The sequence below is a fragment of the Symsagittifera roscoffensis genome, chromosome 7, assembly GCF_963678635.1.
Source record: "Symsagittifera roscoffensis chromosome 7, txSymRosc1.1, whole genome shotgun sequence".
Lineage (NCBI taxonomy): Eukaryota > Metazoa > Xenacoelomorpha > Acoela > Convolutidae > Symsagittifera > Symsagittifera roscoffensis.
The window spans coordinates 47,722,944-47,736,976 of NC_087068.1; the positions used below are offsets into that span (position 1 = coordinate 47,722,944).

Consider the following 14,033-nt stretch of genomic DNA (forward strand, 5'->3'; position numbering starts at 1 on the left):
CTTGCAAGTTTTTTTAATCCGACCAGTTTCCAAAAGAACAATTTCTGAGTGTGGGGATTGTTCCTTGGATCTTTGTGATCACATTTGTGGGGTGGGGAGGGGGATCATTACTTTATGTACCTGAATCTACGATACTTGCACGTACAACTCAAAACTTTAACATACTCAATATTGACAGCCCAAAACTCATAGTTTTCCAATATTTCATTTACCGCAAACTTTTCGAGACCAGTTAAAGGGCAGTCGCAATAATCAGGGCTTTGCACTGATATATGCGAGCAGACTTGTTCCTTTTTATTCTATTCAACTCCAACCCGTATAGTTTTTTAGATAAACTTGTGAAAAATGAGAATACTTTAAAAGACAGGAGGGATCTTTCCTCCGACGCAGGCACGGATCTCGGGTGTTGTTTGGGTTTGAAAAACGAGCCCCTCCCCTCACACACACACACCATCACCACCAGAAATGGTTTTCTAATTTCTGCTAGGCTAATTTAGGTTAATTAAACGGTCTTTCCTTCACAATCGGTCGATTATTTTCCATGCGGTCTTTCACCGAATTGAGAGAAGTCAATGATTTTAAGTTAGTGACGTCATCATCTGACATGGCCTGCAGGTCGAGAAATTTTTCGATTCTGCGAACAGTCTCTTCGAAGCGATCTATGACATCTTCGTAGTGGATTATCAAGTGTGAATCTGGATGTTCTCTAAATAAAAGAAAAAACACTGGAAGGAGAAAATGGGAAGACAATGTCTAGTTAAAAGCCAAAACGGCTCATTTTGAAATTAATTTTATATACGCGATACTTTGATTGTTTTGTAACCCCTAAATTCAAGAAAAAGTAATTTCCAAGCTTTAGATAACGATGTATTGCTATTTTTGAAATTAAACTCTCTGTTTAGCTATGTTTTTAACAAAAATATTGGGCGACAAAAATTAGGAGATTTGGTGTTTAGTATTTTTAACGATACATTAGGAACTTGGCAGAGTCATAAAGGGTTCTCTTCTGAAGCGTCAAGTCATGTCAAGGATAGCAAGTGAGGAGGAGCTCTCATTTGACCTCTAGCTTCAGGTCTACAATAGCTTGACCAATTTCGGCTGTAATAGTGGTACCACGTGAAAGTTGGCGCAAAAAAGGTCTTGAGTCGCAAAAAAAGCTTCGATCAGCAAAATAACTGACTCTAGAATATGGGGAAATAAAGCAAATTGGCAATGCTTAGACAAGCCTGATAAACTTTCATGATAGTTTCTTATAGATCCTCTGCGAATTGCAGAAGCATAATTGATCCGACTTTTGAAGAAAATTTTGGCAGAAATTTTTCATATCATCTGAGAGAAATTTTTATCATAAGCTCAAATTGGAAAAGATATTTCAACTGTGATCTCTTCTATAAAGTTACGGGCGATTGAATTTGCTTATTTGCCCAATTTGGGATAATTAAAATGCGATATAGTAACACATTAGCAAGCGTAAGACTTATAACACTCGTGAGAAGCAAAATAATGCATTCCAAACTAAATTGAGGCCAGCAATTTAATCATATTATCACATTAAGAGGCGTTAAACGCATCCTTGGTTTTTTACATAGCGTGTGGGAGGAATAAAAATCAGGAAAAAATGAAAAAAAAATCCGAATTTTTTCTCAATTATCTGGTCAATTATTCAAACAACAAAAAACTTCCAATTGGCTTAAGTGCAGTCGGAACGGAACATTCAGGGCTTTGTCTTGATACACATGCAGTCTTGTTTTCATTGTGTTCGAATTTTTTTCAAATGGGTAACTTTGCGAGATCGAGTTTTGGCCGCTGTAATGAGCTCAGGATTCTCTCGTTAGATTTTGTCCTTCTTGTCTTTAATTTAATCTTTTTTTTTATTTTGAGGAACAAAAAATTGTGAAAATGATAACATGTTGGATTATCATGTTCAATTGAATTATGAAAAAGTCAGTGCACAAACAAAAAAAACTGCTCGTTTTAGGATGAATCAAGAATACTCTGAAGTTCTTTATCTTTATCGTGTTGTTTTCAGTAAAAAATATTGTGGTTTGAAAGCGTGAAAAAAGACAATTTTAATATAAAACACTTGACTCTATTTAAAGTTTTGACAAACCCTCTCCTCCAAAGCAGTTTAAAGAACAAAATGATCAGTATGCGTCAAACTGGCGGCGTCCCTCATGATGGAGGGACCGGTTGTTGGAACTATATTTTCACCTTTTTTCCGCCTATCAGAATCGAGTATTCAAAAATCTCACAGATTTCGCAAACTTTTCAAGCAAAACAAGCGAATAAATCCGAGCCATTGAAATTTTTTTGACCAAAAACAAAGTGAGTAGATTCTTGAAACTTCAAAAACCGAAGTCTAAATAAAAATAAAAGTTAAAACGAAAAAATTGTTGTTCATACGCACAAATTCTACAGAAAAACCTTGCTGTGCCACTATAATTCATTGTCTGTTGATGAAGACTTAGGTTAGGTGCAAAGTTTGAGTAGCCAAATGGAGCGTCTAAAAATTCTGATTGGCTTAAGTATTCTTTCATGCGGTAACTCTATCATCAGATTACCCCCGTCAAATTACTCTGTATTGGAACCAATAAGCTCGCCTGTGAACCAATAAGCTCACCGAGCAATAAGCTCGCCCGTGAAAAATTGCTTGTGTATCAGAGCGAAGCTTCAGTGTTCAGACTGCATTTTAAGGCCAATTTAAAAGTTTTTCGGATGAAAAAATGACAAAATAATCGGACAAAAATTTAAAAAAAGTTCTAGTGTTTTAATAAATCGAGCAAATAATTTGCCTCAATTCAATCTGAAACGCATTAATCCGGTGTTTTTTACTAGCACTGTTTAAGTCATAGCTTTGGACTAATTTATGCGCGCTTTGAAGTTTTTATTCATAATGATAAAAACGTAAAACAAATTATTTATGCGTGGCAAAGTATCCCGCACAAAAACACTGTTCCGAATTGAATTGAGGCTAGCCAATCGTTCGGATTAACTTCGTACAACTCAAATTTTCAAAACGGACCTTTAGTTTTGTCCAAAATTCATAGTTTTTTAAAAAATTTTCCTTCTTTTCGAGGCCAAACTGAGCACTGGATAGGCGCACAATTTTCTATCTGTATGTTCCTGGATTCTAGAAACAAATATTTAAACACGTTGAAATTTTGTCGGAACGATCGAAGAAAAAGAAAGAGCAAAAGAAGAACAAATGGAGCGTCTTTGTGGCGGAATCCGCTTACATTTCCCAAAAAGCACAGTTGTCCTTTTAATATTTTCCCAAAAACTATTCGATATGTATTAAGGGCACTCGGAACATTCAGTGCTTTGTCTTGATACACATGCAGTCTTGTTTTCATTGTGTTCGAATTTTTTTCAAATGGGTAACTTTGCGAGATCGAGTTTTGGCCGCTGTAATGAGCTCAGGATTCTCTCGTTAGATTTTGTCCTTCTTGTCTTTATTTTAATCTTTTTTTTTTATTTTGAGGAACAAAAAATTGTGAAAATGATAACATGTTGGATTATCATGTTCAATTGAATTATGAAAAAGTCAGTGCACAAACAAAAAAAACTGCTCGTTTTAGGATGAATCAAGAATACTCTGAAGTTCTTTATCTTTATCGTGTTGTTTTCAGTAAAAAATATTGTAGTTTGAAAGCGTGAAAAAAGACAATTTTAATATAAAACACTTGACTCTATTTAAAGTTTTGACAAACCCTCTCCTCCAAAGCAGTTTAAAGAACAAAATGATCAGTATGCGTCAAACTGGCGGCGTCCCTCATGATGGAGGGACCGGTTGTTGGAACTATATTTTCACCTTTTTTCCGCCTATCAGAATCGAGTATTCAAAAATCTCACAGATTTCGCAAACTTTTCAAGCAAAACAAGCGAATAAATCCGAGCCATTGAAATTTTTTTGACCAAAAAGAAAGTGGGTAGATTCTTGAAACTTTAAAAACCGAAGTCTAAATAAAAATAAAAGTTAAAACGAAAAAATTGTTGTTCATGCGCACAAATTCTACAGAAAAACCTTGCTGTGCCACTATAATTCATTGTCTGTTGATGAAGACTTAGGTTAGGTGCAAAGTTTGAGTAGCCAAATGGAGCGTCTAAAAATTCTGATTGGCTTAAGTATTCTTTCATGCTGTAACTCTATCATCAGAAAACCCCCGTCAAATTACTCTGTATTGGAACCAATAAGCTCGCCTGTGAACCAATAAGCTCACCGAGCAATAAGCTCGCCCGTGAAAAATTGCTTGTGTATCAGAGCAAAGCTTCAGTGTTCAGACTGCATTTTAAGGCCAATTTAAAAGTTTTTCGGATGAAAAAATGACAAAATAATCGGACAAAAATTTAACAAAAGTTCTAGTGTTTTAATAAATCGAGCAAATAATTTGCCTCAATTCAACCTGAAACGCATTAATCCGGTGTTTTTTACTAGCACTGTTTAAGTCATAGCTTTGGACTAATTTATGCGCGCTTTGAAGTTTTTATTCATAATGATAAAAATGTAAAATAAATTATTTATGCGTGGCAAAGTATCCCGCACAAAAACACTGTTCCGAATTGAATTGAGGCTAGCCAATCGTTCGGATTAACTTCGTACAACTCAAATTTTCAAAACGGATCTTAAGTTTTGTCCAAAATTTATAGTTTTTTTAAAATATTTCCTTCTTTTCGAGGCCAAACTGAGCACTGGATAGGCGCACAATTTTCTATCTGTATGTTCCTGGATTCTAGAAACAAATATTTAAACACGTTGAAATTTTGTCGGAACGATCGAAGAAAAAGAAAGAGCAAAAGAAGAACAAAGGGAGCGTCTTTGTGGCGGAATCCGCTTACATTTCCCAAAAAGCACAGTTGGCCTTTTAATATTTTCCCAAAAACAATTCGATATGTATTAAGGGCACTCGGAACATTCAGGGCTTAGCCCTGTATACGAGCAGTCTTGTTATAAGTTTCATGGATATTGTTAACTAAAATGTTGTCTATATAATCGATTATCATGGCAATTTTAGACAAGGAACTGGAATTTGAGTCCGTTTTAGTTGATTGTTTTCGAAAAACAGAAACTCATTACAATCCATAATAATCTATTATAATCCTTTTTGTTTTCAATATAATGGATTATTTTTTGTACATAAAATCCGTGAAAATTGATTAAATTTTGTAAGATTTGACTGTACTTTTTGCAACTTTCTGCAAAACTCGAACGAACGCGTTCATCCAGGGGCGGCCAATTTCTAGTAATTTTGAAGAGGCCAATATGTAGTAATTTTCCAAAAAATTCCCAAAAACTGTACTTTTGACCAGTTTTTTTCAAGAAATTACCCCCACTAAAAACTAAACACCCCCACCAGGACAGGTAACTATGTAGTGCAAGTAAGCGTGGGAGATTAAAGCAATAGTACGTGAACTTTTATAAATTTTCATAAACGTGGTTGAAATTTAGGAAAAGTTGAAATTGAGCCAGAGAAAAAATTAACTAACTTAAATTTAATAGTATTATAAAAAAGGAAAACAGAACACCGAAAGATTTTAGTTACTGAAATATAATCCATTATTATCGATTAAATTTGATTATTTTTCTACTGATATAAATTTTTGAAAATATGCCGAAAATAAACGCTTATAGTTGAGTACATTGCTTAAAAATAGCATCATTATAATCCATTTTCAATCAACTATAATCGATTACTTTTGTTTTTTTATAGAGACAGACAATGAAATTCCGAAATAATTGATTATTAACCATGAAACTTAATAATAACAGACCGCACTTGTGCCAATTCGAATGAATTCTGTGCCAGATTATTTGCCCTTCAAAACTAGGCTGCTCGAATGCAGCGAGGTTATGGCCTGAATTTTCCGTTGCCTTTTCACAAGATAAATATACAGCAAACTTTTCGTTTATAAAATACATATTTCTATGGCTTTTTTTTCTCCCCCACACCCACCTGCAAATTTTCACAACTATTTTTTGTTCACATAATCTGATTGCCACAAAAATTGGCATGTATACTCGTTAGGTAATGACAAAAATACTTCTTACTTACTCTTGTAAAACCCCAGTTACACCAAAAATTTGATGCTGATATGAGGTGGGGGATTGAGGGAATGAAAAAAAGATCAAAATCGCTCCCTCACGCGCAGTGTTATTTATAAAGTGATGTGTTTATAGAAAGTCAGAAAATTCGGGCACATCGCTTATGATACATTGTCCGAATTGGCACTTTTCAAATTTCAAACTCATTAAAATGGATGCAGGGAAAATATTTTTCATTTCCAGCACAGAATATGACTTTTTCAGGTAAACAAAATCATCCGTTAAAATACCACAGTAAAGGTTGAATTTAATCTAAAAAAACCACCGCGCACAATTAGACCATTTTTAATTCAAAAATTGGAACAATGAAAAGGCAGCATTCTTAAGCCTGAATTAATTATTTTTTTGTCAAAACCCCGCCAACACTAAGTTTTTTACCTTTCATTCGAAATCTGAACAATATAAACCAAACCCTTCATAAAAAACATTCGATAGCTTTTTTCTACAACCCTCCCCCAAACATTTAAATGTTAGTTTTGCAAAACTTTTTAGCTTGTCAAAATGCATTGAAAATTTGCCTGGTTAAAAAAAACACCGAATGTGGCAGATTTTTTTTTTCATAGTTTAAACAAAAATCTTTTGGCAAAACGCGGAATCTGCAAAACCAACCAAAGCGCGCTCTACGCTGAAAACCATAAAAACGATGGCCAGAAACTCACTGAAGTTCTCCATGGACAAGAAATCCATACTCAGTAATTTGTCAAAATAGAGCCAACTTTAGCTCCGTAAACTTGTCTCTGGAACTCATCATATTATTGATTTTTTTACATTTAGGTAAAGTGGCTAATTTCAAAAACTATGAACCTGGTCTTGACGTTTAAAGCAAATAGTTTGTTAGGCATGATTATTGTTCCGACTTTCGATACGAAAGTAACGGAATATTTGAGCTCGGGGTGGGTTTTTTTTTCTTCAGACAAAATTCGACTTTTTAACTAGCCATTTTTGACGGAATTTTTTTATATCATTCGAAAGGTATTGTTGTCCTGAGCTTATATTTGAAAACATATTTCACCTGTGATCATTCACCTGTGATAAAGTTATGAGGGTTTAAAGGTTGCCACTTTGGCCATTTTGGCTAATTTGGGACAATTAAGGCGCGATATATTTCGCGCTAATAATGCGTAAGCGGAGATTTAATCCGTCTTAGAAATCGTTCCAAATTGGTTGAACGAAGCTTATTTGCCATAATTAATTTGTTACAAGGAACGTAATCTAACCTTTTGTACTTTTTATGGCGTGTGGGGGATAATTTTCATAAAAAATTTCAGATTTTAGAAGAAGAAAAATTTCGTTTTATCTTATTTCATTTAATTCTGATACGTTATTACTGCTCCATAAACCTTAAAAGGCAGTTGGAAGATTCAGGGCTTTGCCCTGATACAATCAGTCTTGTTTTATTTGTCTTCAAAATTTAAAGCCAAAATCTGGGTGGCAGAATATGCAAAAAGAACTGAAAGTGTTACTTGGAGTTTGCGATCCAGCATTTATTCCACTCCCACCAACTGCCATGTGGAATGGATCCCTCGAGATATTTTTCCAAAAAACCGGTCAACTCAGTTGCTCCAGCACCAATCTGTTCCAGAGCATCGTTCGAACCAGCAAACTGGAAGTAACTGAGAGCAGCTGCTTTGGGATTGCGCACAACCAAAATTGTTTTCAACTTCTTGGCAAATATTTCCTGAAATGCGAGGTTTTTTATCAACCGGATTTTCCATCATAATAGTATTGAAACACACATTAAAATAGTTTTGATGTGTTTCTGTGGAAAAAAAAGAAACGAACTAAACCCTAAACAAATTAAATCCTTGATGAAATACCAAAGATAATGAAATTATAATTTAACGTTCCTCACGTATAAAAAGTTAGCTCACGTCGTCCAATTCAAATGAAACTGAAAAAGTACCTGACCATTCAAATTCAAAGACCACCCATTTTATGCCAAATTTATACAGTGCTGATTTAAATTATCCGGACGAAACGAACAAAACTTGAATTTTCAAATGCGTTTTTCTCAAATTGGGTTAAGATTAGACAAAAACTGAAGAGAACAAAAGTTGCTTAGAATTTCACCAGAATTAATATGATGCCATTTTTTCTCCGAAATTCTCAACAAAAATTTTAACCCAAAAATGGGTCATTTTGGCTTTTTTCAATTAATCAAGAATTACGCTGAAACTACTTTGTTAATTGATAAAAAAATTATATCACAGGAAGCCTCTTACGCAGCTCAACAAAGTTTAAGAAGGGTTAAATTTTCAAAATTTGCGCAAATTGTTTAAAATTTATTTTTAAACAGAGATTCTGGGTTTTATATAGTAAAAATCACATTTATTGACTATCAAGTAAACTTTTTTTCATTTATACTGGTTTTTGGAGATTTAACCCATCTTAAACTTTTTTCAGCTGCGTAAGAGGCTTCCTGTGATATAATTTTCATATCAGTTAACAAAGTAGTTTCAGCGTAATTCTTGATTAATTGAAAAAAGCCAAAATGACCCATTTTTGGGTTAAAATTTTTGTTGAGAATTTCGGAGAAAAAATGGCACCATATTAATTCTGGTGAAATTCTAAGCAACTTTTGTTCTCTTCATTTTTTGTCTAATCCTAACCCGATTTGAGAAAAACGCGTTTGAAAATTCAAGTTTTGTTCGTTTTGTCCGGATAATTTAAATCAGCACTGTATATCGTTATAATTAATGCGTGTGTGTTGTTATTAAGTAAAAAGCCCCCCCCTCCCCCCTACTCCTTACTGATTTTAGATATACACAGATAGTTTTCATTTTCATGGCTGGGGAGGGGGTAGGGGAATAATTGACAAGAAAAACGCCCGACTAAGAAACGAAACTAAAGCTCTGATAGGAAAAGTCTCGTATTAAGCCATAATCTGAGTCAAAATTCCAATGAAATGTCAAAACTGTGGTGAAAGAGTAAAAAACCGTCGGCAATTAAAGCGTAAATATAACCTTTGGTGCTAATTTAGTGGGTAGATGGGTCTTTAACAACCTCGGTTTCATCGAGGAATCATTCGCCACTGCGATGCCATCATAGTCCACACTCGAATTCCGGAACTCTACGTGGGGGAACACCTGAGTTAATGCACAAAAGTATTAATCTTTGTAATCTTAAGACTATACCATTCATCATCATAATAATTTAATTTTTCAAGTACGGGATATAAAATTAAGGACATGCAAAAAGTATACGGACTTTTACAACGAAGAGACTCAATTCTCCCAAAACATAAAAAAAAACTCGGTTATCAAAATTTTTTTACTATCGCATAAATAAATGTCCATTAATGAATGCAGATAACCCCCTAGTTTCGATTCTTCGATATAGATCATCTTTATAAGTATACTTTTGTGCAGTTGTTAAAAAAAGGTTAAACAGAAGTCTATACCTTTTGTTTCAACATCGATTCGACTATTATATTGGATTTACGCTTTTGTTAATAAACCCGGGTTGCCCACCATAGAAGATAATGCGCAACCATGCACATCCATGCATGATTTGCATGGAAAATGACTAATCATACGTAGCACATACGTTGGTTTCAAAAACCCTCAAAATAGCTTTTTAACGGAGTAAAATAGTAATAAAACGGTTTCTCATCGTTATGCAAGCTGTTGGTAAAATATCAAAAATTTTCACCATGCAAATCATACGTCGCAACATATATGGTGCTAAGTATGGAAGAGATTTTTCAACATAATTTTTTTTTCTCTAGAAAACCGTAAAATAGAGGTTATTTGACAAAAATGACTGAGAAAAAGTATCTGTAGTGCAAAATACACTTTTATTTGATTTTAATTTTTTTTCTACCATGAAAACCATACGTCGCACATAAATAGCGCTATTTATGGAAACGATGTTTCCTTACAAAAACAACTTTAATAGAGCAGGCAACAGCACATCCAAAATAATAAATATTTTTTCGTCGAATAACATTTTTTATTTGACAATGCTTCTTAAACGTTTTATTTGCTTTAGTAATTGAGTAATTGCAGTTCATGTCGCAAAGCTTATGCTTCTCTTTCAGATGTCGTCAAAAATAGATACCTTGAAACAGTTTTTCCATATTAGTCTTTGTTGTTCCAGTGTTTTATGATCCAACTCAACAGCTGTGCCAGATACCGGGAGATCGTATTGATTGATATGTTTGATGTTATTATTGTACACTCTTACTAAATTAGTCGTTTTGAATTCACCCCTGCACACAAAAAAGCAACCATTTTTTGCTTTTTAAGGAGCAATTCTACAAGGTGAAGTATAAAAATCGGCCCTATTACACTTTTCCCTACATTTCAAACTTTAGCTAAACATGTTAACAAACGATGCGAGATATGAACAAAAAAAACTGTTCAACTTTTCTGGTTTGTTCACCACGCCAAACTTCGTTGCATTATATTCATGTAACAATAATTTTTCAAAATTGTAACCCAAAGTTTCGCTTGGGGCGTGGAAAAAAGACTAGAAGTCAAATATAAGACAAATTGCCTATCTAGTCAGAATAATAATTTGAACACAGATTGCGGACACAAAACGAAAAAGACTGTAAGTCCAAAAATCAAAAGAATTCGAAAAATATAAAAAGTCTATAAAAACGAATGAAGCAAGTTGCAAAAAAAACACGCGAAAACAGCAAAAGGTAAAATTAGCAGCCGTTAACAAAATTGAAAATAACTGAGCAAAAACCAATCAGCTGAAAACAAAATAAAAAAATTTAGGCAATAAAACATATTTAAGCTCCCCTGCCATCAAGCACATACGCACAGAAATAAAAAAAACTTGTTCTTCAAAAGACGAAAAACAAGGCCACAAAACCGATTTAGTTAAGAATGAAATGACTCTTTCCCGCTCCCCCACATTTAAAAATTTCCATTTTCTCAATTTTTTGATTATTTTATGACTGAGCGTGTAATGTTACGAAGTCTGGTATCACCAACAAATATGGTTGTCATAGGTAGTTTCTTCATCATTCAAAATTAATTAATATTATGACAATGTAAACTTATGACAAAACTGAAATTCAAATGATTGGAAGGAGCTTCGAAACAGCCAATGAAACCTTTGAAGCCGAAAAAAATTAAGCTGACGAGCTCGCTTTCCGTTTCGAATAGGACGGAATCTATAACGCCAAAAAATAAGGTGAAAAACCTGTTAGCCATTTTGAAAAATTTTATCAAGTTTGAAAGTGACAGGTTCGGGGAAATGGAAATGATCCAAGATACATACTTTGAACCGTGAGGCGACAATCCGTAAATGGCAATATTCGTAACAAGCAACAATTCGTAAAAACAGACAATTCTTAACAGTAGATTAAGAGTACAACAAAGATTCACGCGCAGTATTCCTCTCGTGTCGGGCTTAAGCGAAACAGAGTCAGCGTAATCTATTTGTAAGTGCCTGTTACGAATTCCCGCATATACCGAGTTGTCGCCCATCAAGAATTGTCGCCCTAACATTTAGCTCCCTAATTATACGTCCTAATCGAAACCAATAGTTATTATGACTGAAAGCGTGATATTTCGAGGAAAGGTATTCAGAGCAAATATGTTCGCAATAATTAGTTTTTTCATGATGCAAAAATTCTTTACAGTATAACAACGCATAACTGGTTTTGCGGTTCTTTTTCCTTCGCCCCCAAATTTTTATATTTGAAGTTACTGTTCACTTTAACCCGATTGTCATGAAAATTGACATGCAGACTAATTAGGCCATGACAAACATATTTGGTCTTCATAATTAACCTTGTAAAACCACTCGTTAGACCATAAAATTCATGTTTGAGTGAGGTTAGGGGGGTGGAAAGAGCCGGTTTTGCAAACCGAAAATCACTATTTCAGTCAAAAAAATTATCCGACACAATATTCGAAAAAATCAAAAAAAAATATCCGACAATTTGTAACGGTAGATTAAGCGGGGAATACAGCGAATTCTACTTGCAAGTGCCTTTTTACGAATTGTCGCCCGTTACGAATTGTCGCCCGTTACGAATTGTCGCCCATTACGAATTGTCGCCCGTTACGAATTGTCACGCTGCCAATGAGCTCCTCAGTTATCCGTCCTATTCAAAAAGGATAGTTATTATAACTGAACGCGTGATGTTACGAAGTAAGGTATCAAGAACAAAGATGTTCGCAGGGCTCTTTTTCCTTTTCTCCCCACCTGCGAATTTTTACACGTAAATTTGTTGACCACTTTGTCGGATTGTTATGTACATATCAAAAATTCACATACAGACTAATAAGGCCACGAAAAACATATTTGGTCTTCATACTCAACCTCGTAAAACCACTCGTTACACTAAAAAAATGAAGCTCATGTGAGGTGGGGTGGAAAGGAAAAAGAGCCGTTCGCAGTAATTAGTTTCTTCATCATGCAAAAACTCTCTACATTATGACAACATAAAATTAGTTTTTCAAAACTGAAAATCAGATTTTAGTTCAAAAAAAAAACTATACAAAATATGCAAAAAATTCAAAAGAAAATATCCGAAAGTTCTTGAAAGTAGGTTAAGGGGTTATACTGATTCACGCACAGTTTTCCTCTCGTACCGGATTAAAGAAAAGCGAAGCCAGCGCACTCTACTGACCAGAGCCATCAATTAAGCATTCATTAGTCTGGTAAAAATTTGCAATTGTACTAATTAGTTGACATGCTTGATTGAGGGGTAGTAAAGAGCCAAGGGTTTCATATGAAAGCAACATCATAACATTAGACAAACTATGATTTCGCTACCTGGTACAGTTTGAACGTTTCTTCTTTCAGAGTGTGAATGCCATAAACCATTCCAATGAGGATATTCTGAGTCCAAGTGGTGCCCGATCGAGGGTAGGTGGCCAGGAAGATGTCGTCATCTCGACAGTTGAGCTGTTGGGCATCTTGAAAGGACGCTTTTTAAGAAATTGAGTTTATGGCTTTGTGAGTTTTAATTGTTTACCTCTCTTTGCTTTTTTTTTGCTGAAAGAGCATTTTCCAAAGCATCGCGTCGTTAAATTAACTTTGAATGTTATATTTCAGGTCTTAGTAACCAAAAGGGGCTCTTTTTCCTCCCCACCCCCACCTTACATAAGCATCGATTTTATGGTGTAACGCGTGGTTTTACAAGGTTGATTATGAAGACCGAATATGTTTGTCATGTCCTAATCAGTTCGTGTGCCAAATTTTGGGCTCTTTTTCCTTTCCCAACCCCCCCCCCCCCACCTCACACGAGCTTCAATATATTAGTGTAACGAGTGGTTTTACGAGGTTGAGTATGAAGACCAAATATGTTTTTTGTGGCCTTATTAGTCTGTATGTAAATTTTCATAACAATCGGACAATGTGGTCAACAAATTTACATGTAAAAATTTGCAGGTGGGGGGAAAAGGAAAAAGAGCCAAATTTTGTAACAATCCGACAATTTGAACAGAAAAATGACTCTAAAAATTTTGCAGGTGGGGGGGAAAAGGAAAAAGAGCCCCAAAAGGGTTATTTTCCATTTTCCCCAAAAATTTCAAACTTTCCATTTTCTCAACTGAACGCGTGATGTTACACTGAATTTCCCATTATAGATACCCTCAACTAACATAAGCATCAGTTTTGTGGCGTAAGGAGAGATGTTACAAGTTGGTCATGGCCTTAATCCGCAAACCAATTTGGCTCTTTTTCCTTCCCCCACCTGCAATTTTTATAATTAAAATTACTGTTTGCATTGTTGTTGTTGTTGCGAATTTTCAGTAGGATACTGATGGGATGATATCCCCAAAGTTCTCAAAATTTTGTCCAGTTATTTCGGCACATGTTGCAGTCGCAGAAGAGGACCCATGTGCACTTGTTTTGTTCTGAGAATTGATCGTCGAAAAACTTCCACATCATCTGTATCAATCTTCGCTTTAAGCCTCGCATTTCTCGAAATTCAATTTTCTGATTTAGTCGGTTTATTAGACGG

General features: G+C 34.8%; 1 protein-coding gene across 1 annotated transcript; it reads right to left on the reverse strand.

Annotated features, from left to right (window-relative positions):
- Window positions 1-498: 498 nt before the first annotated feature.
- On the reverse strand, window positions 499-13,242 carry LOC134852058 (sulfotransferase 1B1-like). The gene is made up of 5 exons (XM_063868338.1): window positions 13,209-13,242; window positions 12,842-12,984; window positions 9,064-9,186; window positions 7,564-7,778; window positions 499-706 (listed from the first exon to the last, which is right to left on the reverse strand). The coding sequence occupies exons 1-5, from the start codon at window positions 13,240-13,242 to the stop codon at window positions 499-501; spliced, it is 723 nt and encodes a 240-aa protein (XP_063724408.1).
- Window positions 13,243-14,033: the final 791 nt, after the last annotated feature.